Below are 23,898 nucleotides of genomic sequence, written 5' to 3' on the forward strand. Positions count from 1 at the left end.
CGAGGAGACGCCCGGAGACTTGGTCTGGTATCGAGATGGCAGTGAGGTCTCTCGTGTAACTGGTATGCAGATGTCTGGACCACGATACTCTATGATGGGGATAACGGCGCAACGTTTTATTGTCGTTTGGAACACTTTACTCTACCCGTAAAAAAATGGACAGAACTGACATGCGAAGATAGCATCACTATGAATGTCCAATGTGAGTTGTGAGCTACTATATGTATATAGTCAGCATGGATATGTCAAATCAGTAGATGTAGTGTATGTATGTATGTATGTATGTATGTATGTGTATGTAGGTATGTATATATGTATGTATGTATGTATGTATGTATGTATGTATGTATGTATGTATGTATGTATGTATGTATGTATGTATGTATATATGTATGTATGTAGGTATGTATGTATGTATGTATGTATGTATGTATGTATGTATGTATGTATGTATGTATGTATGTATGTATGTATGTATGTATGTATGTATGTATGTATGTATGTATGTATGTATGTATGTATGTATGTATGTATGTATGTATGTATGTATGTATGTATGTATGTATGTATGTATGTATGTATGTATGTATGTATGTATGTATGTATGTATGTATGTATGTATGTATGTATGTATGTATCTATGTATGTATGTATGTGTATGTATCTAATGTAAGTATCTATGTATCTAGGTATGCATGCGTAGCTGGCTGGCTGGCTTGAGGATGTACAGATGGACATAAGGTGACTATGTTCATATGTATCTATGTATCAATGCACACGAGATTGATTTTAACCCCACTCTATATTTAAGTTGTTTGTCTTGTCATTCCTTACACAGTTGCACCGAGCTTGGCCATATCGAATGTGACAGGAACTGCCGGAATCGAGGGAGACTACTTCGCTGGGCTCTGTGAAATTACTCAGAACGGAAATCCCCCTGACATCGACGAAGTCTACTGGATAAATCCGGAAAACGACACGATATTCAACGGCAGCGCTCTTCTGGAAATCGACGTCCTTGACCGAGCTGATGCTGGCCAGTATCAGTGCATTATGTCTAACACACTCCACGACGGTAGTTCTGGAATCGGCAAAGCATTATTGTTTCTTGATGTTCAGTGTGAGTATGAAGTCATCAGCCTGGGAAGAGGGTGGTCCGTGTCGTACAGCGCGCAAGAGGTTCGCAAACAGAATATTGCGATACCTTATCAGAAATATTTTGATACTGCGCAACCGAAAACACGCAACTGCTTTTTGGAGTTCCAACAAATATGCCTTTCTATTTATGTAAGAGTATGCAACGCAGTGTCCGCTCACCATGCATAATTACAAATTGTCAGTTACGGATTATACTGCATCGCTTGGCATGCTGGGAAAATAATAATATGTGTATGACATTTAGTACTAACTCTTAGAGTCCCTCTTGCTGATTATCAACATTTGATTCTTCCTTTTTCATGGAATGCTGTTATAAATGTTCATATAAGATGTACGCAGAGTTGCGTACAGAGAAAAGTACTTCAGATATTTAAGGCCAAAACAGCGTGTTGTTTCCTGTCATAGCGAGCGTCATGTCTAAACATTACTTTTCTGTGCGTAGTTTTGAAAAAAAAAATCATGGAACAAATAAAATAAAAAGAGCCCTGAACACAACATATGATCTACAATACAAGTGAATTCATGTCATGGATCAGTTGATATGTTCAATAAATGTTCTGAAATGTTCCTCAAGTTTGTTTTTTTTTCAGTGGCAGCCGTTTTACTTTACGGTGGCTATGTTTGTGTCCCCAAAAACGATAGGTTTGCCACGTTTTATTTCAATAAATAAATAAATAAATAAATAAATAAATAAATAAATAAATAAATAAATAAATAAATAAATAAATAAATAAATAAATAAATAAATAAATAAATAAATAAATAAATAAATAAATAAATAAATAAATAAATAAAAGGAAAAAATTCGCATGACCGCATCATTTTTGAGGACGAGAAACATTTTATTTCATTTTTGGCCTAATCTATAGTATCGCTTCCGATTGTTGACGTTATCATGAGGGTATTTTTCACCACCCTGAGTGATTGCTTTGTCTGTGTTATCAACTGATAAAGAAACATCATCTCACTTCTGTCTATGTCCAACTTCTAGACCCATACGTGGTGATGATAACCAACACGACTGGCACAGTGGCCATTGAAGGAGACTTCTACGCTGCTCACTGCGATATAGATGAAATTGGAAATCCTGTCGACGACACCGAAATGTACTGGCTCGACCCGAGGGGTTCCCGGTTCAACCATGGCGAACTCACATTACAAATGAATGGAATTTTTCGATCAGACGGCGGGCAGTACGTTTGTGTCTTGTCGAACACGTTTTACAATGGAGATTATGGGATAAGCCAGGCTTCAACTTACATCGATGTGCAATGTAAGTACCCCGTGTGAATATTTAAAAATACCGGGATTTTGTCCGGTAAATAACATTTGCGTCATATTGTTCATGCGTACAGATGCATCGTTCTCCTTGGAGAGAACATAAGTTCTTAATGTCCCTTACAACGTACACTAAAATGTGATCACTAATGTATCAACTTGTTCTTATCTCAAAGTTTCCGTTCTGACCAAAATAATGTTCTACTAGCTGGAAAATAAAACTATTCTATTTTGCTCTGACCACAAACTTTGTGTGTGCCAGACATTAAGGGCTGATAATAAACAAAAATCCGTCGCTTATAAACTATATACCAACCAAACTATATATAAAACTATATCACCCATGGGAATGGCCTACCAAATTAAAAAAATCAAATTTCTAAGGTTTCCCCAGGCCGTTGAACTAGCATTCTTGAAGTTCTGATGTTTCAGATAGCCCGGATGTGACAATAAAGGACATAAGCGGTGCCAGGGTGATAGAAAATGACAGGTACGAAGCCAACTGCACGGTGGATGCCAACCCCACGGCGACAACGACGTGGAAGTACACGGCAGAAAACGTGACTGTTGTCGATGTTTACCTGACCATCGAGAGTGCGCAGAGATACCACGCAGGCGTCTACACGTGCGAGTCGAACAACACGCTCTATACTGGTGACACAGGTCATGGCGTCGATACCATAGACTTGGATGTACAGTGTAAGGGCAAATATTTTAAAATGTTTTCTTTAATTCATTAACTTAGCTGAAACTGTTTTCCTTTGCACTTCTATTGGTTAGTACGAGCTGTACTTGAAAGTACTATTTCGCTAAAACTAGCATTAATCGCTTTATGAAATAGCCGCGCTGTTATTTATTGTTAGTCTCTTCTAATTAGATTTTATCGAATAATTGCGAATAAAAATAAAGCAGTCGACGGGCACATCTGTCGCAGACTAAATTATGTGTATATCTGTAGAACATGACCTTAAATTAGGCTTATAGTCAACCTTTGACGACACATGACTCAGCAAAAATTGTTACCCAACTTGAAAAATTTGGCCACTGATTAAAATAAAACATATGTGTAGCAGGGATGTACGGAGGAAACTAGGGCAAAATGCTAAAGATTAACCGCATTGACGCGTTGGCGACACAGCGATTTACATCAGGGGCTTGCGAATAATTGATATGACACACGTATGTGAGATAAAAATGCCGATAGCTGTTAGTGGAAACATAAATGATTACGAATAATAATAATTAGGTCATGTTTCAATAATGGACAGGTGAACGTACAAAATGTCCTTATCCTATCTGACAAACATATGCCCTCGGTTTCCCGATTCCGTCGTTTTATTCAAAAGCGGTAGGCGTTTGACGTCACCTGTAACTCTCTTCGTCTTCTGCAGACCGACCAGTTGTCGACGACGGACATGCGTACTGCATCGGTGGTGACAGTGTGGATTTGGTGTGTGTAGTCTACGAGGCCAACCCTTATCCTAACAGCTTCACTTGGACAAAAGATGGCGACCACGTGTCCAGTGGACAGACGTACAACATACCTAAGTGTGACCTTTCGCATGCCGGAATCTACACCTGTACTGCAGCTAATGTGTTCCATGACGGTACCGAAGGGAGGGATGAAGGAATGACAGAACTTGTCGTTCATTGTACGCTTTTTTACTTCAGTTTGGTTTATTTTTCTGGGTTTGACTACGGCGTATCTATTTCATTATCATCATTACAAGTCTTCAAAAGATAGTTTGTATTACTCTGAAATCAATCTGTCATACAATGACCATCTTTCAAGCATAAGTCACTCTCTGAAACAATTCTTGTAGACTGGAGATAAAATGTATTTACATTGTTTGGTGGATGTGAATACGTCTATAACGGAAATAGGTAAGATTAAATAATTTTGGCCTTGTAAACATTTTATATGATCTTAATATTTATTGAACGAATCAGGCTTTCTCTTTCTTCAGTACGGCCGACCATCCTGACAGACGATATCCAGACCCTAGAAGTGGAAGCAGGCGACAACGTCACTTTGGTCTGTAGGGCGGACGCGTATCCAGTCGCTACGATTTCGTGGCGCGATAATAAAGACCAGCCAATCACAGGCGATGAACCGAACCGCGAAATTATAACTCCGGAACCAGAGGGAACGATTTCAACGAGTACTCTTCATATCAGAGATATACAGGATTCAGACTTTGGTGAATATAACTGCACAGCAACCAATGAGATCGGAAAGGACAGTCACACGGGCGACATTCTCCGAAAGGAACTGAGCGGTACGTGAACTTTGATAACCTTGTATAATTTGGAGTCCAAAGGACTTCGCAGAGTAAATATGCAACTCTACATTTGAACAACAAGCTTGTAATCTATGAATATACGCTTGCAGCTTGACCCCAGGCCTTCCACTGTTAACCAGGGAGAACTACATTATGTATCGTTGCGACGTTTTCTGAACACAGATTGTAACTTTTATCTACACTATTCAAACATTAGGTTAACTGAGGTCATATTCGTAGAATAATTGATTTGACATTACCGGTCGACCGGTCAAAGCAGAACCTCTGACACGTGGAAGAGAGATATAATTTCCAGACTTAGTGTGCATAGAGGGTTGATGTCAAAAATATAAATTTTTGCTGTATGGCAGAGATATGTTCACGTGAAAGCAAAGAAAACGCAAGAAAAATATGAAGACGCTTCACTTTTTTAAATATTTTCCGAGCAGCTTTGATTATTTAAGATCTTATGATCTCAGCCGTAATGCTATAGTAAACATCGCCGGATCTTAGCCGATAGTTATCAGTAGGCATCGGGTTTTCATTTGAAAACACTTGTACGGTAGGGCTCTCGTTTTGCAGCAACTCGGCAGAAGGTGTGATCATTATCAAAGTGTTCAAAATTTGATGCTGACGCATGCCAGCCTGAGATATCACTGCAACCTTTTAGTGCTTATTTGATATGTCAAAATTTTATTGATGTGTTTTGTAGCTTATCATTAGTAGCAGATGGTATTTCGTGTAGGCACTTTGCGATTAAGGTAGAACGCACCTCGGGGACTGAAATTCGGACTCTCAAACTTTTACAATTCTCTTCTGATATACCACATGTGGGGTTCATTTTAAAGCTCTTGGTGATAGAAAACTTTTCACCGGAAAGGTTTTTCGAAATTCGAACATTTTTATTTTTCTCCATAGAGTTAACACAGGGATGGCGGCCATATGGATTTCCAATATCGGTAAATCTTTGGTAATTTGTTTCTCTAGTACGGAAATTTGCACGGTGACCCCCCTATTTTTATTCTTGATTTTGAAAGAAAATGATTGAAAGATCCCTTGAGGAAAGTTAGAGCAAAAGTTTAAATCTTTCACTTTCGAGGTGCATACTACCTTAAGCTCTCTGAGTGTCGTCAACGTATGTACTAGCCTAATCATTGGATCGCATTTTCAGGTAAACACTTATGTGATCACGCAGGTCACAGAGTCAGACTTCAAAATGGCACTGCTTCAAGCACTGACAGACAACCACTTGAACAGGATATTTTTAGGTTTGCTAGATTAACTAATCTCATCTATATAACCTTTCTTATATTCCATCGGTATATTGGTGGCGCAAATTCTGCGATCTGACTGGTCGAAATGTGAACATGACCATGTTCTGTTTACAATATCGCACGGTTACAACAAACAAGATCTTTCTGGCGTTTTACACTAAAAATATAATTCAATATTGTGATATAAGCTTAATAGCGATAATCCAATTCGGCAACGGGTATGCCACTCAATTTCGGCCACTTCACTTCGTATTTGCACTCGCTTGAACTGATCAAAATATTTTGGTATGGCGTCATTTAGTGTGGTTTATTGCTTGAATATTACACTGCATGAAAGTAAAAAAAATGCGAGAGAGGCAGTTGATTTGTTTGGCCATTTTGATATATATCGAGATATTCTTACAGATGTTGTCGCATTTTCTTATTTTTTTTACATTGTTTTACATGATTTTTTCTCTCTCTTTCTTTCGAAGAATCATTTCTCTGGTGGTTACTGCTGGTCATCTTAGTCATTGTCGTAATACTTCTTATCGTTTGTGTCGCCATACTCTATCTGTTTATCCGGAATCGAAAGAAGTCTAGCAAGGAGTCTGCAGGTAGGTGCGAATGACACATTGTCTCTGTATGGTATTTTGTCTCCAATGACGCACAAAGAAAACAAACACAAACCAGACTAGCAATATGGTCAAAATCATTCTTTTGGCTGGTGATCTTTCCACCAAGAAGTTCATTATTACCAGATTGAATGTGTCAAAACTTAAAAAAGCAACTAAATTTATAATTCCTAGTAACTTTGAATCGATCTATGTTTAAATGTGTACTAAGTCTCTATCAATTGCTTAGTTTGCATTCTTCCTTTCATTTTTTAATCTTCTTTAATGTATCTCTCTTTGACAGACGTGACGGATTCTAAGTAAGTGAACACTACAGATACCACATTCCCCCGCGCAGTAAGGTATGGTACATGCGACCAAGGATCAGACTTTGGCCAGAAATTTTGTAAAAATCCAGCATTGATATTTTACATCCAAGGCACTTAACTCAGTGCTAAACATACGAACAACGTTTGTCAGGGATGGTTATTATCAGGATCTGTTGTTAAAGTAAATTTAATTGCTTTGTGTTTGTGTTTGTGTTTGGTGACATATGAATGGAACACAATTTCAGAAAAAAAAAAACATTTCAAGGTTATGAGAGAAATGTGTTAATTTGCATTTGCATTCATCATGTGCGTATTGTGCGACTGTTCATAGCCAATTGGTTTTCAGTTCCTCTTTTTCGACAACTTAAATTAAGGTGCACATCGAAACTCGCCAAATAATAAGGTCAAATAGATATATTCCTGAAAAAAGACAAATAAACAACAACAAAAAACAAAAAAACAAACACGTTTGGCGTTAAGTCAAATACTAGTAACCAATTTTAAAAGTGACTTCAAATTCCGGTTATTCTGAGCTCATCAAACCTTGATTGGCTTTAAACTGAGCGTTCGTTGTGAACTCATTAACGGTAGTGCTATGTTAACACTCTATCCGAATGTCATTTAAGTGTGATTTTACTCTTCATTCGCAGGAAAATCGCAGACGAAACGAAGGACGTCACATCGTATGGTAAGGTAGAACGTTCAACGTTTCACGCTCTGTAGCAGAATTTTAGTAACATGAAACAAGTATCATGTTGGACGAAGCCTTTTGCCTCAACGGATTGAAAAATAATCAACAAATTAAATCAGTGAACAATAAAAAAAAAAACCAAAAAAAAAAAAAACGAGAAACGGAAAACTCTTCACTACTTGGCAGTGTGGAAAATTAGCTGTGTATTTGTTACTACCGGGCCATTAGGTGACCAAAATTACCAGAAGGTTAATCGACGTGCATTGAAACTATTTAAGGATAATATCTACATTTGGCAAGTCGCTAACTATTGTCGATTTAGGGTAACGCCATCATTAGAGTGAACAGCAACCTGGCACATATCAGTACCATGCAGATATTCAACATGATATTACAAACTCAACATGACCATCCGACATTTACTAAGAATCAGTTGTATGATAATAACGTACAACATGAAACACACTTTACACCTGTTGCCTATGACGCCATTCTGTAATCACACAGAATTTCACAGGGACAATCTCAGGAATTATCGCTAATCGACAGTTCATTGCTTGAACAGCAGACGAGATAATGTTTGTGCTATTTGAAGAATATTGCTGATCTTGTCTTCATTTTGATATTTTTTCGTTTAATATTTCGGATGCAGACAACGTCACCCTGTATCCTTTGTCCAAGAGAACGCCATATCCTAAACAAGTAAGTGCCAGATCATTATGTATATCTTTGTCACCTCTTGTAACTATATTTCTTTGTTTTAAATATTTGTGAAAGTAACTCTGCGTTGGTATTTTGAAACAGTGCTGTCGGTCACTTACATGATTCTTTTTTTTTTTCATTTCTCGTTCCCAGGAGAAATTCTCGGCGTACTATGCAGCACAAAGGTCACAAGGTAAAATGTAGATCCACTGACATCGGGTAGATATCTTATCTTATCATTGGTTTTAGAGCGAGCAATTAGACTAGCTGGTGACAGATAAGCCCTGCAGCACACTCTGTTTTTGTAAAGACTAATACAGAACTGCCACAAAAAATTGCATAGTATAACCTGTGTGTAAATCTTCTTTTTCGGAATGTGAAGTAATTTAGAAATCGCAGAATATACCGTTGCCTACATTACCACATGCGCGATTATACGTCTGTGCACGTGGCCTATTGTCAGTGGACTTATTTCTAAGCTAGATTTCGACTCCCCTGCATTAAGTTCAAAGGTCATGAACCTTTTTCATGGTAGTTTCACAGATGTTTTGGCTGACACGAAGTTCACTGAACCACTTCATCTTTAACAATCCATATAAAAATTATTTTGAAAACACTGGAACCAGAGCCGACTTTAACCAAATAATCCCAAGTATTCCTTTGCTTTATTTTGCAAACATAATTATTGCAGATGCAGTGACTTGATTTCAAGCAACTCATTTTCTGTCCACTCTTTCTCAGATTCACAGGATGAAGAGAAGCAAACGAAGGACGAAGACGCTGACATCGCAGAAAATAAAAACATGTATGACCTGTTCGATGAACTCATCGACACTGAGAGACAAAGTGCCAAATCGGTAAATATCCAACACCGGATTGCACGTTCGTCTGATATAAATCATTTTGTACGACAAAGTTCTTATTTGCTTAAAAACAGTTCCCTCTTTATATTGTGTGTTATTTGTCATCACAATGGGAAATATCTAAGTATAAAATTAATGAAAAATATTCTCATATTTCAGAGGTCCGATGACACAAACGTAGACTTTCCTGAACGGAAATCAGGTAGGAAGATGGGGAATCTTCTAATATGCTAGATTGTTTTTCGACATCATGTTAAATGTAAACTCTGACATATGCAGAAATTATTAGTCTCTTTCTTTTTATTAAAAAAAAACCGATTGATTTAAATAAAATAAGTGATATTCAGTTCTAAATATATGACACGTTTTGTGACTCAGAAAACTCAGATCCGATGTGCTCTTCCTCCTTCCCCTCGAACGACGAATCATCTTTGAAAGCAGGGTGACTTATTTGTGATAACTGTGTTCCTCTACGGAGGAAGCGATCATATTGTGCACAATGTCCGAGACTTCCCAGTTATATAGACGATAAACGAACGACATCTCCCTGACCAAAGCGCTATTCAATATTAACCCTAATATTTTGCTTATGCGTCATCGTTTTCTATTGCCAAACCTTTTTCTGTATAAAATAGATATGTTGAAAAGTAATAGAACGATCGTCTTTAACAATTTTACAGGTCAGAAATCCATCGTTATCAACGAAATCCCTGAGGAGTACGAACTTTCTTCCGACGATAGCACTTCAAAGGAAGGTAAGAATCATTCAAAACTAACGACCGACGTGTTGCTTATAAAGTCGCTTGTGAACTAACCTATTATTGTGTTTGCTATTCGAAAGTTCTGTTATTTCAATATATTGCGCATGGAGAGTACTGTAATAGTACCTATGCACACCGCATTATTACTTGCATCGACCAAACATTATAAATAATGAATAAATGTACAACATACATGACGTGTATTTATTTACTTCAACAGGTAACTAAAAAAAAAAAAACTACGACAGCTAGAGAAGAGGAGAGCAGCACAATGCTATCCTTAATTAATTTATCAGGAAGGCATTTAAACAGCCAAAGCATTTAATTATGGTATACACATATTTGGCCGATATTTTTAAAGATTGAAATACATTTTAAATTGGAGAGAGAGAGAGAGAGAGAGAGAGAGAGAGAGAGAGAGAGAGAGAGAGAGAGAGAGAGAGAGAGAGAGAGAGGGGGGGGGAGAAAGCATACAAATTCAATTGTTTCAATCGTGTTAGTCTACGTCATTGTTCATTATGTTTAAGGATTGCATACAAGAATTCTTGTTTGACTCATTTATCTTAAACATTAACTTTTCTGTAAGTTATTTTCGTTGCCAACCATACAGAACGGCTGATTTTGTGCACACTATGTTTTTAAGATAATGTTAACACAGATTTAACGCTGAACATAGATGCGTTGTGAAAAACGCACAGTGCACGTAAGGGCGACAATTTTTATTTTTGTGTTTCTCCTCTCCCGACCGACCGTAAATTTCAGCTCCGACATGAAAATAAAAAAATAGTTGCACCGCCTCTGAGGCTATCATCCTAGCAACAGCACCACCATCATCAAATCGGCAGCGACTCAGACTGAAAGGACAGAGAGCACAGAACACTGAACTGAAAGACAAGATATTGCAGTGACTGAATGGACAGAACGTGGAACTGAAACAAACACATGCTTTTGTACTTAAAACATGGAGAGACTGAATGGAGAGAACATTGAACTGAAACAAATACAGGAGATTTTTGGTACTTGTTTTTTTATTGCGACCGCCCGCCCTGCACGATTATTCATCCGGAGATGAGAAACAAACAAAATAAAAGAATCATCCTAATAAATGTATCACCTTTATCATACAATCTCATTTTCATGTATGACACGTTTGTTCCTCATGTTTGAGGCCCCCTGTTGTACGTTCGACACACTGTGCTCTGACAGACGATTTATGTCTTGTATGGCATAATTCTACATGTATTTCATTAGCCTAGAATTCAAACAACAAACCCCCAAAAATCCAGGATAATTGATAACACTGTTTGGAGTACAGATGGTTCTAGATTACTGTTATCAGTTATTGCTTTACCTATCGGCATTACTTCGACATCATTTATTTGTCTTCGGTGAGTTGAAGGAGAACTTTTACAGTATTTCAGAGAGAGAGAGAGAGAGAGAGAGAGAGAGAGAGAGAGAGAGAGAGAGAGAGAGAGGGCGAGAGAGAGAGAGAGAGAGAGAGAGAGAGAGAGAGAGAGAGAGGGCTGCTGTATAGCCTGGCCTTGCATTGGCGTTCTTTGCTTTTTTGTTTTGTTTTGGGTTTTTTTTGAAGAGCAGGACAGCGTTTTCCTATGAGCTACAGTCTGTGATGCCTTCTCTTTCGGCAATTTGTGATAAACCCTTGACCTCATTCAGAAAAGTAGGCTGCACCTGGGATACAGCCAGCCGAGTTTATGAATATTAATCACAGTCTTCCACCTTAATAATTAACATGAAATTGGATCGATTTCTATATCAATATGGAATTTGAAAAGAGGCAGTTGTTTTGGAGTTTGGTTATAATTTTCAGTAATCACAATCAATGAACAATATATATGTTTTTCAACTCAAAATCTTGTCCCTTTCTTTGATGTACACGTCTCGTTGTGTGACCCAAAATGAGAGCTGTCCAAAGCCTTATCAGCTTCTGTGTATTTTAGTGTAATTGGGGTATATTCTGTGACCGCCATAAATTATGCCTTAGTCTAGCACAATTACAAGATGATTAGCGTGGGTCGATAAACTTAACCTTTCACGATAGCTTGTTAACTCGTGAAAACATAAAGGTTAATATCGCTGTGTGTATATCTGTTGTGACGCCAGGTTGACGATTTTTGATTTGTAGCTGGCGGTGACAGCGTGCTCCTCTCCGTGCCGGTTGTTGCATTTCTGATAATGATTACCTAAACATATGGGATTTAGATAAAGTTGCATCAATGATGTCCAAATGAGGGCGTACTTATGACCTTCATCGCATCATTTACTATACCCGCTGGGCAAAATGCTTGATATACAACAATGTATACACATATACTGATTCTGTACATGTGTCAAATACGTTAGTACACATGTACGCATACTAATAAATTCAAAATTATTATATCATGCTACCATGCGCCATTCTGATTGGACGAGAGCGATGCTAAAATATTGTTTTAGCACTGACAGCGGTGGTAAAACGGGCCCCTAAACTAGCATTTTTTGAAAATTGCATTTGAGTGCATTTGAACGATGTGGCTCTGAACTTAATCCGAAACAGTCCGCTTTGTTTCAAAGACCGAGTTCGAATTTCGATACAGAGATAAAGTATTGTTCTGTAACTCACCTCTTGGTGAAAAAAGCGGTCTATGATGAAAGAAATCTCCGAAGCAACACATTTATTTTGGTATGATGATGTACAAAATTGTATAGGGTAAACAGCGCACTGTGTAGTTTGCTTGATCGATTCAGGAGTCGAGACGCGACATACCGCTCTTCAAAACGAAGCTACTATTCGTTCATACACAAATAAATTGAAACTTCCTCACAGTAACGGTACGTCAGATATTCCTTCCTAGAGTTTGGGCTGTAACAGACCAGGGTGTTCTAACGATGTAGCCAAGAACTTGAAGAAGTTCAAAATAACAATGCGATCATTCCTGGCGACTGCGACGAAAATCGCTGTGTCAGCGTCCAGCTCCGCTAGCGCTGAATCCGGGCAACACACTCTGCTCGCATATTACAACTGTTCTTACAGTCGCCGTTATCCATGTCTGGATTATTTCAAACTGCACGTTTTCTGGCACAAATTATCCATCCAAAATATCCATCCAAAATAGAACCTGTAGGCTAACACTCACCACTCCTCCTCTGTCTGAATGTTACGACGGTTGGCGCACACCCGGACTGACAGTGAATAAGACAAATCTATTTTAGTGTAGGCCTACACGCCAAAAAAGCCAGCGCTATTGTTTTTATGTAAATTTACGAAAAAATTGTTACTTTTTCTTTTGCTTTTGCTTTGAACTCTTGACCCATTTCTGTGTCTGAAGCAGTTCGTGTTGCATGTAAATATTAAGGAAATTTTGATTAACGTAATGCGTATGTTATCGTAGGATATTGTGTTCGTGTGTTGTCAACGTAATCCAAACTTATAAAAATGCTCGGTCTCGGGCGATGATTTTCCGACGTTCGATCTCTCAGACGTCCTTTTCTGCATTTTGGGCTGAAACTGACGAAAATGCCGGACCAAGACGACAAAGACACACAAGTTGATATAATATAATAGCAATAACCCCCTTCGCAGTCGGGTATACACTCGATTTTGGTACAATTCGCTCCATATAGCACGAGCCGATAGGCGAGTGCTATATGTCGCGCATTGTACCAAAATCTCTTGTATACCCTCCTGCGGCGGGGTTATTGCTTAAATACTGTGTTCACTTTGTGTGCCAAGATCTGCATCATATATACCCTTGTTCTACATAGCTGCACTCTACGTATATCAACGGATTAAATGTTCCATATGCTAAGACATACATTAAGTATACCATAATTTTTAGCTCCATATACGTCGACATACGTAAAATACGCACTGAATCATTTTTCCCAGTGACCGCATGTCTAGAAACCCGACTGAAGAACTAAATTGGGAAATGTCGTTGCAAGCAAGGTTGAAATCAAACGACACGCATAAGGGAAGACTAATTTAATGACGGAATGCTTTCAACTACTTGAGCCCCAAAGTCAATTTCTCTCGTCTTAATAAAATGTAACCAATTAATTTTTGGTCTGATATTACCATATTTTGATAAAAAAAACTACAGCTATGAAAACTGATGTCCATTTTGGCCAAGCGTACCAAACAATTAAGAAAAAAAAAATCAATAAAGAATGGTAAAATGTAGCACTAAAATTTTACAGGGGAAAAATTACAGCATTCAAAGGGTTAATCTAAATCTAAAAGTAATCCTTAGTTCCATCAAACACTATAAATTGATGAATAACGACGTGTCCGAATTCAAGGTCATCTGTTCTGTAGAGGTGCATTTTTTAAGGAATTCAGGCGACGCCTGTTTGTCCTTTATTTGCTGAGATGAGGGGTTTCAAATACAGGTCACTTAATAATGTGCAACGTGTTGTTTTAAACGTACACATTAAAAAAAAAACTGTAAGGCTCAGACAAGCACTAACCCCGCCAGAGACACCTTACCTTACCTGCAAAAATAAAACCAGCGTGATCTTTAAAATAAAAACGTTTTGCATATTTACCGTAAGTTATTTAACATTATATATGTTAAAATCGTATCCATTTCGTTATCTTTCTAGGTTAATTAGTCTATTTTTCAATTATCACAGTTTTAACTTTGTGTTTAAAATCTGATCAGAATGTAGTGTACGTTTAAAACAACAACCTATAAACTGACCGTTTGTGAAACCCCTTATCTCAGTTAATAAAAGACTAACAGGCGTCACTCTAATCCATATTACTTTGGCCGTGTTTGGTAAACGACAGAATTCTGGTTTGTCACACTTGAGGGCTCACCGTCCAGATCACGAAGAAATGCCGTGTGAATTGTACATGCCGTTGTCGACAATGTTGACCTACTAACTCTGCATTCAGAAGTTAACCATGCTAACCAAGCTAACCATGTCCAACTCGACTTTTGGAAAGCACAAGCAATGTCACCGTGGACCCAAAGTTCATCAATAATTATGATTATGATTAAACATGCAAAAATAATGGGAAATTTAAAATCTGAAGATGAATATCTCGAAATGACCCAGTTGTGTGAAATATATGCTTAAAATTTAGGACCAGGGCTTGGTGAGTATGGATATTTGTTTTCAACATTGTAATTTACCTTATTTGCATACTTTGGAAAGCATAACTAGTTTGTGTTGTAAACAGCCTCCCCTTCTAGCTTTTAGAGGTGACGTCGATCATAATTCCACTTTTGTGCAGCCTTACAAAGAAATGGTTTATAGAGCTCGTAGAGATCGTATTAATCATTACCCCCAAAACTAAAATTGAAAAAAATGTGTCAAATGACGCTCCAAAATACTGAATTTTCTGTCCTGTGTATTTTTCAAAAAACTTCCGCAAATCACAGGGAGATTTCTTTTGTTGTCAAGGCCATAATATGTGGCCATTTTGTCTTGGAATTTCATGAAAAAATAAGTCACTGTATATTATTTGCGGCGGTCAAATCACCCTTACCTGCCTGGTGTATAGGTGATCAGATTGTATCGTTGTATCGTATCAGGTTGTATCGTTTAGCGATGAATTCTCTCTATTGGCCCGTACCATCTGGTGGAATACATTGAAAGGTATTGTACTGGAGGAGTGCCAAAATGAATATTTATGACACATTTGCAGTCATAAATATCTTCACAGTCATAACTAAAATATACTACGGTTATAATGACCCTGTTTTTAATTAAGTTCGAATTAGATTTATATTACCATGCCCTGCCCGTCGCATTTTGAATTGCCGAGCTGAACCACGTGACTGACCACAAACACACAGTAATGGTTTGTTTACATGCCCGTGAATATGAATAATAAGATAAACAACTCAAAGTATTGTAAATTTACAGCAGAAACGTAAATCATAGTCAATCACAAAATAAAATGGAACACTTGTGGGCCGCCAAGTTGAGATACATTTTTTTCTGTAAACATCTCTGGATTTGCCATTTTTTTTTAAGCGCGCATGATAGTGCGTCGCGTATTGCTCAGTTCCGGGCCCAATTGTCGTTCGCTATGAAATTATTCGCAAATTTTGACGGTTTTCTTGGGTTCGTTGATAATATAATGGAAATCACAGACTCCGCCCTGACTATTAACCTTTATTTAGGGCGCGAGCGAGAAGAAAGCCAAAATTAATGAACTCGGCAAGCGGCGCCCGTTAATTTTTGGCTTTCAAACAAGTCTAGAACTAAATGAATGACGATATTCATCATTTCGCTTCTGAAAAAACCTTCGTAAAATAATAAACTACCATCGAAACTATAGTCATTATATGATTGTCTACCATTGTTTTATTTGATGTGACAATTGCGGATGTAAACGTGATCATGTAAATTTTGGCGGCCAATCAAAATCCAGACAAGTTCACTTGGTGCACCCTAGTGAACTCGTAAGTCAATTGTGCAATCCAATGTAAAGTTTTCTCAGGCATTTCAACTGATACTTGGCTTAATCAAACATCCAGGATCATTCTTTAGTGTTTATCGATGACCAATGCAAAAATTATGATATGTAGAATGCAAACTAAAGAAAGTGATGATACATACTGCACCTTTCTGTAATATCTGTTATAGTCTTTATCATATCCCTCATACCCCTTATATATAATTATGTCCTATTTTGCAATAAAAATAGCCTCATTGGTTAAGACCCAACACAACGAAATGTTCAAACGTGTAGAGCGGGAGAATGCCAGATAGCGACGATACCGGGGAAATCAATAAAATGGCTGGCAATGACCAGCAACAAAATAACATCACCGGGAGACAATGTGGGCTATAACCTCCATGTACTGAACGTTGATATGAATGATGAACATTGGTATAAACAGGGGACCTGGTAGCGATTCATCTACTGGCTTCGGCAAACCTTCACGTGATGATTAGGTCTTATGTTCACCACATTATACATTAATAAAGCAATCGATCATTTGGTTAAAGGTCACAGTGTGTGAGTCTGGGGGTATAAGAGTTAATAGTGCCTGATGAATCAACAAACACTCTTTTGTTTTGGGACTCTATTGCAGCCGTCCTTTATTCATATGCAATGTATTTGCCAAGTTTAGTATACTAAGACATTAAATTCCGACTTTGTTAGCAAAAACCGCTAAAACATGTACAAAAATTGACATTTTCTTGAATTTCATCGAACCAATAATCCAGTTGTGATGTCAACATCCGTAAAAATTTTAGATTTGTCGATCTTAATTGTTTAAATTTAATGGCTTAAATATATAATAGATATGATTGTTTTTTTATTTTTAATAATGGGCGTATTATAACGGGGACTATATGTTGTCCGCATCCAATAATTAAATACCATTAGTGAATAAGAAAAAAAAGTCTAGATATAAATCAAAATCATGAGTGGATTATAATAATAATAGTCGTTACGGTAAAATATTGTGTCTCCGTTCACTTTGTTACGTAACTAATTTGAACATATTCCTATACCCGGGACGGAATATTTTAGTACTGTCCTGATGAATAGCGCCACCTATATACTTGCTTGAGAGAAAATCGCTTTTCCCGACTTGCATCTCGCGTTAGTGTCATCGATCCCCTTACGGAAAGTACGTTGTACGTCCAACCTTCTACGAAGGAAAATCCCTCAAATAGTATATGCAGGAGAGCATATACGTGTACGTGCGTTGAAGGCAAACAACAACTACTTGATCGTCACTGAGATTTCATTTCAACATGTTCACTGTCGTCAATGTGTTAGCTCTTGCAGGTAAGATAAACCTCTCCTATCGGGTTTTGATTCTTATTGTGAATTGAGACGCGAACGTAACGTTTTCGCGATCGTTTAATGGTCTTACTGTGCAGGGGAAAACGGTTATTTTAAAATTTAACGTTCGAATTATTTATATTTACTGAACAGTCGTCACCCATGCCTCCCACGTTGTAATCCCATATTGGAGGCCTAACAACAGAACAGAGCTAAACTGTGGGCACGATGACTGTCGTTTTACGTCATGTTTCACTCATGGTGGAAATTGGAAATGCGTTGTGACGATGACAATCGAAAGTACCGTCGTTGGTATCGTCCTTCAATATGAGGTTAACGCCGAGTACAATCTCCGTATATTCCGCGTGGAGACGAACAATGGAAATAACTATGACGGCGGTGATCAGCTAGGGATTGGTGTAAGGGCTCCTGCATCTATCTACGTCATCGGTAAGTCTCACATAATATGCGCTTAACAGTTTCGTAAATGAGCTGACTGGCCAATACTCAACTGGTCAGACACTGAAACGCTCCAAACGTATTCTTTTTTTTATTCGAAGCCATATCGTTGGAAAGCCCGTTCATTGAGTTGCCCAAATCACATTGTCTACACATTGTTGTATATGCTTGGAGTTGTTGTCTCGGTGACAATGGCATTGTATTGTGATTTCACATATACTTCAAATGTAATATGTAGGCATTCAAGAAATGTATCGAAAACATTAAAACACATAGAGTATCTCCTTCGGATAGGTTATATATATATATATATATATATATATAATATATATATATATATATATATATATATATATATATATATATATATATACACATACATACATACATACATACATACATACATACATACATACATACATACATACATACATACATACATACATACATACATACATACATACATACATACATACATACATACATACATACATACATACATACATACATACATACATACATACATACATACATACATACATACATACATACATACATACATACATACATACATTTGATATCGACCTGATGTTGGATAAGGGCTGTGGGTATTTCAAAATTCAAGCTAAATTCTAACTTCCACATACATAAGATTCCCCATGACGATGATAAACATTGCTGACGCCAAAGCCCACACCAATTAAGTATTCATAACATGACTAGCGCAAACGTGCGGGTGTAAACAATCGGTTAAAATAAGAATAAAAGGGGTTGAATATGCCTAGTTAGCAAAATAGTACGGGGGTAGCAGGAAGCAGGAAGCAAAATGTCTAAATCACGGAGGAGAGGACCTTCGAGCAGTCGTCTTGTTCTGCGTGGTCTTCATGTCGTCTAGGGTTCTCCTCCAAGGTCGATCCTCCTCCGTCGATGCACTCCAGAACGTAGATTTTCAGTCCCTTTTATTCTTATTTTAACCTATTGTTTACACCTGCACGTTTGCGCCAGTCATGTTATGAATACTTAATTGGTGTGGGCTGTGGCGTCAGCGTCGTTTATCACCAGCATGGGGAATCTTATGTATGTTGAAGTCAGAATGTAGCTTGAATTTTGAAATACTCACAGCCATTATCCAACGTCAGATTGATATCATAACACGTACATACATACTTGGAGGAGAACCCTAGACGACATGAAGACCACGCAGAACAAGACAACTGCTCGACGCTCCTCTCCTCCGTGATTTAGACATTTTGCTTCCTGCTTCCTGCTACCCCGTACTATTTTGCTAACTAGGCATATTCAATCCCTTTTATTCTTATTTTAACCGTATTTTAAGTATATTCTTTACTTGAGCGATTCTAACGGTTCACACTAACATATGTATACACATGGGTGACAAAGTCCCCTCATTTCATTTTGCATATAAGTCAACTATATGATTGCAGAAACAAAATTAGATCCAATGTGCAGCCTAGCTGAACGTCGACTGGTCGGTAATTAATGAGAGGGAGGGAAAGTGTTCCTTGTTAGTTGCACAGCTGGGATGACGTCAAACTTATATTACCTTACACAAAACACAGACATTTAGTAATTATAGTACTGAGTAACTAATAACGTTCCGACAAAATACATTTCCACTCTTTTCAAATCTCTTTCACAATTTTCGACCGCTTACAATTAGAATTTAGTCGGGTGTCAAACGGGGGTCAGGTCTTTGGGTTGTCTGACCCAATTGTCGGTTCAGAGTGATCGCGAGCAATGTATGTGTCAGTATATGGACCCTAAGACATGATATTGACAGCTAATGTCGTGCTTTCCTCTTCTAAAATCACTTCGTCAATTGTAGAATTATTATAATGTAATTTTAATTTCGTGGCATATCATACGAATTTTTGTTTACGAATGCATTATCAAATAATATATTTTGATTAGTAATGGAACTACTATAACGTGTACAATGTCAACAAGGTAGCACGTCATGTGTTTGTATTGTGAAAAAAGGCGGGAAACAACAACATTCAACAATAAATATTAACATTATAAAGTAACCAGTGCCTGTAGGGCATTACCATTCGAACATTTATATTAAACATCGCATCCCGATTGAAACATGTTCCCGTGGAGTACAGGTTATATTTAGTGCTTCATATGCTGAAGGTGATTGCTTCCTCTCCCTATCATTAATCAACTGTTCCGTCCACATAGGCATCACCAAGGCTGTTGAATATGTTGATAGTAATAGGATATACTGAAATAAAAGGGAATGGAGTGAAGATAAAATCGGGAGCTTATTTTTAATCATTTTCCCCCTGAGTTTCTAAGCTCGAATTTCTAACTATTACCCTAAAAATAATTTATTGCCACATTTATAACTTAACTTTTGACCTCACTCCCATTAGTTTGTGGGTATACCACTCGTAAAATGCTGTCTATTTTATATATACGCTATTTTGCAGCCAGTGGACCAGAGTGTGGCGTTTGGCCAGGCTACACAGAAATAGAAAATGGAGAAGTGGTTTTCAACTGTACAATGAGAAAAGCTCTGTCTCAACGTATATCGACATGGATTATGAATGGTGTAGTCGTCTCCAATGCAGCTGTATCACTTGTCCATTTCTGGAGAGAGAACGTAGAGAAAGGAGCGGCGCTGGATTGCCAGTTACAACATCATACTCTACGACCACCGACGTCATCATGCAAAGTAGACATACGCATCGATGTCCCAGGTACTAGCTTTTTTGAAAACCATTCTGGTGATATTAGGCTTTAGCAAAGTTCGAAGCTGCGGTCACTACAAATTTTTTTACAAAATGTTTTTATGGGCGGGTTTTGAATTCGTCTTTTGACAGTGGCGGCTACGAATTGGCGGGCTCTTTTTATAGTCAGTGTGCAAAGTTACAGCGACAGAAAGGAATTATAAAGGAGGAAAGTAGGCTTAGTTGTTTGATCAAATTCACCCTGTTTGCTCACATTCTCGTGAAGTCATGTCAGTGATGACCCTATGGCATCTGTGATGGCTGTAACTTAAATGATCAGCTGATGCAAAAGTAAGTTTGTGACCGACATGACAAAATAATTCTACGAAAATATAAAAAACAAACAAAACAAACAAACAAACAAACAAACAAGCAACAAACAATATATCTTTCCTTTCAGAATCTCCTAAAATTGATTTAAGATACAGTGTACTTCTTGCAAATGAAGGTGACTCTGTAGAGATGCTTTGTTTGGTTAGTGGAATGCCAACACCTACAATAATGTGGTTTGATCATAACAATGGTCTCATCCCAGGCGATGAAGCAAAAAGAGAGATTACAGTGAAGGTCATCACCGGCGATAAGTATGTCATGAGCATTCTGAGAGTGACCGTTGCCGATGGTTCGTATTTTGGGAGATACACCTGTATAGCATCGAACAATATAAAACCTGATGATCAACAAACGAGACTAATCAGAAGGAGGATTAAAATTGGTAATTCAGCAAGTAGCCTTTTTGAATTTGGTTTTGAAAAACTACTGTCTACATGAAATTCTACTTGATTGCGATAATTGCAGTCTGAGAAGTATTTGTAAGTGCACAATTAACAATTATTCGATCTAGAAAGTTTACTCCTAGCCTTTATTAACGCTGCCAACTCTACCGCCACACATGAGGTAAACGCTGAGAGAAAACACCACATTTGACGGAAGCATATCTATGCATATGTATGTATACTGAATTATTAACTTTGCGGTTGTTCTGTTCTGATCATTAAGCGACAACACTTTTAGGATACGTGCAAATTTTCCAGCCATTTTCGGTAACGAAGACGCTCTATAAATAAACACAGTTTTCATTTAATTTGGTCGGTTATAAGTCCCCACGAACACCGTCCGGGGGACTTATAGGTTTGGTCATGTCCGTGCGTTCGTCCGTCAGCCCGTGCGTGCGTCCGTTCACGCAGATATCTCAGAGACGCCTAGAGCGATTTCGTTCAAACTTGGTACAAGGATTATTACCAATGCCATACATATGCAAATCCATTCGTTTTACGATCCGAACCAATATGGCCATCTGGCGGCCATTTTGTTTCCTGCATTTGATGTCGGTGCATATTTTCACGCAAATTTCTCATTGATGCTAGAAGCGATTTCGTTCAAACTTAGTACATATATTACTCTATATGTTATAATTATGCACATTGATTTTTTGTTTTGATCCGGTCTAAAATGGCTGTGTGGCAGCCATTTTGTTTCTTATATTTGACGATTCTGCGTTCGTTCACGTACATTTCTCAGCGATGCCGAGCGCAATTGCATTGGAAGTTGGTACATATATTAGTCCCTATCACATATATATGCACGCCGATTTTGTAATGATTCGATCAAAAATAGCTGTGTGACGGCCGTTTTTTTTCCTTATTTGATATCCATCCACAGGGTCCCCAGATATGATCCACGGGGGTTCAAGGATGGCATTAATATATATGCTGTTTCCATGCATAGGGGATCATGAATGCAGATATCTGAGATATGCCTTTGTCAATTCTTTTTAAACTTGGTACAAGGATACTACACTATTGCATACATATGCAGGGACATTTATATTTGTGTGGCATGCATAATTAGTGCTAATTTGCATAATTCTGGATTAGAGCGCTGTTTCTGGTACAACTGTGCCAAATTTGATGAAACTTAGTGCAGATGATTTTCACATAGAGTTCCTATATCAGTCAATGACATATGTCAGTATTGCATCAATTAATTGTTAATTTGCATTAGGGTGATGTGTAGAATATACTGCATTGGATTTACTGAAACAAATGGTACAAATTTTCGCACATAGCCCTACAATAGTGTAAAAAGACAATTAGCAGTATCATGTAAATCCATTGTTAATCTCCAGAAATACTGTTTTAAAGTTTATGAAACGTTGTGCAGATGTTGATCTGTCAATATTATAATACTATGTTAACATATTAAGGAGTATCATGTCAATTAATTTCTAATTTACATATTTAATTAACTATCATAATTATTGTCATATGTCTAATAATGTTGCATCATATTTAATGAAACTTGGTACAGATTTTTTCCTTCAAGTAGTCTAATGGCGTGCAAAGATATGTAGCCGTTTCTTATCAATTATGCTTATTTGCATATTTAATGAATTTTGGTAATTAGGCTGATATGTCAAGAAATAGTTCAACAAAGTTCATGAAACTTGTTACAGATGTTGTGCTCAAATTGTTTTAACAGTGAAAAAGACATTTATCAGTGTAAAACTAATCGATTTGTAATTGCATAATTATGTAACGATCTTTCCTAATTAGAGTGATATATCCACAAAGACTGCGTTAAATTTGATGAAACTTGGTTCAGATTTTGATCTCACTGTGTTGTAAATACAAATCAATGACACTTAGTGGTATCACGCATATATATATATATATATATATATATATATATATATATATATATATATATATATATATATATATATATTGATTGGTAGTTTGGATTTACATAATGGATTTTTAGGGTGAATGTCCAAAGTACTGCATCAAACTTTATGTAATATGGTACTAGTGATAATCTGTCAGTGTTAGGATAGGATGCAAAAATATTTGGCAGCATCCTGTCGATTAACTACTAATTGATTCATTTTAATGACCTTTTGTAATTAGTATGGCAGCTTAAAGTAGTCCTCTAAGAGGACTTGTAATGAACCCTTTTCCTGCCAGACAGTATCAATTCCCCATCAGCCAAGT

At 37.4% G+C, this 23,898-nt stretch overlaps 2 protein-coding genes across 4 annotated transcripts in view; both read left to right on the top strand.

Annotated features, from left to right (window-relative positions):
- The window catches only part of LOC139129796 (B-cell receptor CD22-like), a 26,219-nt gene extending 15,604 nt beyond the window's left edge, over positions 1 to 10,615 (top strand). Inside the window, exons 2-14 of one of the 3 annotated variants that reach the window (XR_011551681.1) lie at positions 839 to 1,120; positions 2,150 to 2,431; positions 2,869 to 3,135; positions 3,828 to 4,088; positions 4,404 to 4,715; positions 6,466 to 6,608; positions 7,565 to 7,602; positions 8,258 to 8,307; positions 8,461 to 8,500; positions 9,049 to 9,164; positions 9,330 to 9,372; positions 9,851 to 9,925; positions 10,152 to 10,615. Coding sequence is in view for 1 of the 3 variants with exons in the window: in XM_070695481.1 (XP_070551582.1) it covers positions 2,164 to 2,431; positions 2,869 to 3,135; positions 3,828 to 4,088; positions 4,404 to 4,715; positions 6,466 to 6,588; positions 6,890 to 6,905; positions 7,565 to 7,602; positions 8,258 to 8,307; positions 8,461 to 8,500; positions 9,049 to 9,164; positions 9,330 to 9,372; positions 9,851 to 9,925; positions 10,152 to 10,159 (1,617 nt within the window). In the remaining 2 variants the exon portion in view is untranslated. Of the gene's footprint in view, positions 1 to 838; positions 1,121 to 2,149; positions 2,432 to 2,868; positions 3,136 to 3,827; positions 4,089 to 4,403; positions 4,716 to 6,465; positions 6,615 to 6,889; positions 6,906 to 7,564; positions 7,603 to 8,257; positions 8,308 to 8,460; positions 8,501 to 9,048; positions 9,165 to 9,329; positions 9,373 to 9,850; positions 9,930 to 10,151 lie in introns of those variants that run through there. The other 2 variants (XM_070695481.1, XR_011551682.1) reach the window with 2 other exon arrangements.
- A 6,745-nt stretch (positions 10,616 to 17,360) lies between these two features.
- Positions 17,361 to 21,928, top strand: LOC139129797 (uncharacterized). The gene is made up of 4 exons (XM_070695483.1): positions 17,361 to 17,693; positions 17,844 to 18,140; positions 20,606 to 20,875; positions 21,306 to 21,928. Exons 1-4 carry the CDS (start codon positions 17,660 to 17,662, stop codon positions 21,674 to 21,676), a joined length of 972 nt encoding a protein of 323 aa, XP_070551584.1. The 5' UTR covers positions 17,361 to 17,659; the 3' UTR covers positions 21,677 to 21,928.
- Positions 21,929 to 23,898: the final 1,970 nt, after the last annotated feature.

Source organism: Ptychodera flava, chromosome 3 (assembly GCF_041260155.1).
Source record: "Ptychodera flava strain L36383 chromosome 3, AS_Pfla_20210202, whole genome shotgun sequence".
NCBI classification, from domain to species: Eukaryota; Metazoa; Hemichordata; class Enteropneusta; family Ptychoderidae; genus Ptychodera; species Ptychodera flava.

Bases quoted from the DNA above. Each gene is read 5' to 3' on its own strand.
- LOC139129797 (XM_070695483.1), top strand. From the start codon at position 17,660: ATGTTCACTGTCGTCAATGTGTTAGCTCTTGCAG. The intron at 17,694-17,843 runs GTAAGATAAACC...TTTACTGAACAG, and splicing joins CAATGTGTTAGCTCTTGCAG to TCGTCACCCATGCCTCCCAC. The intron at 20,876-21,305 runs GTACTAGCTTTT...CTTTCCTTTCAG, and splicing joins CATACGCATCGATGTCCCAG to AATCTCCTAAAATTGATTTA.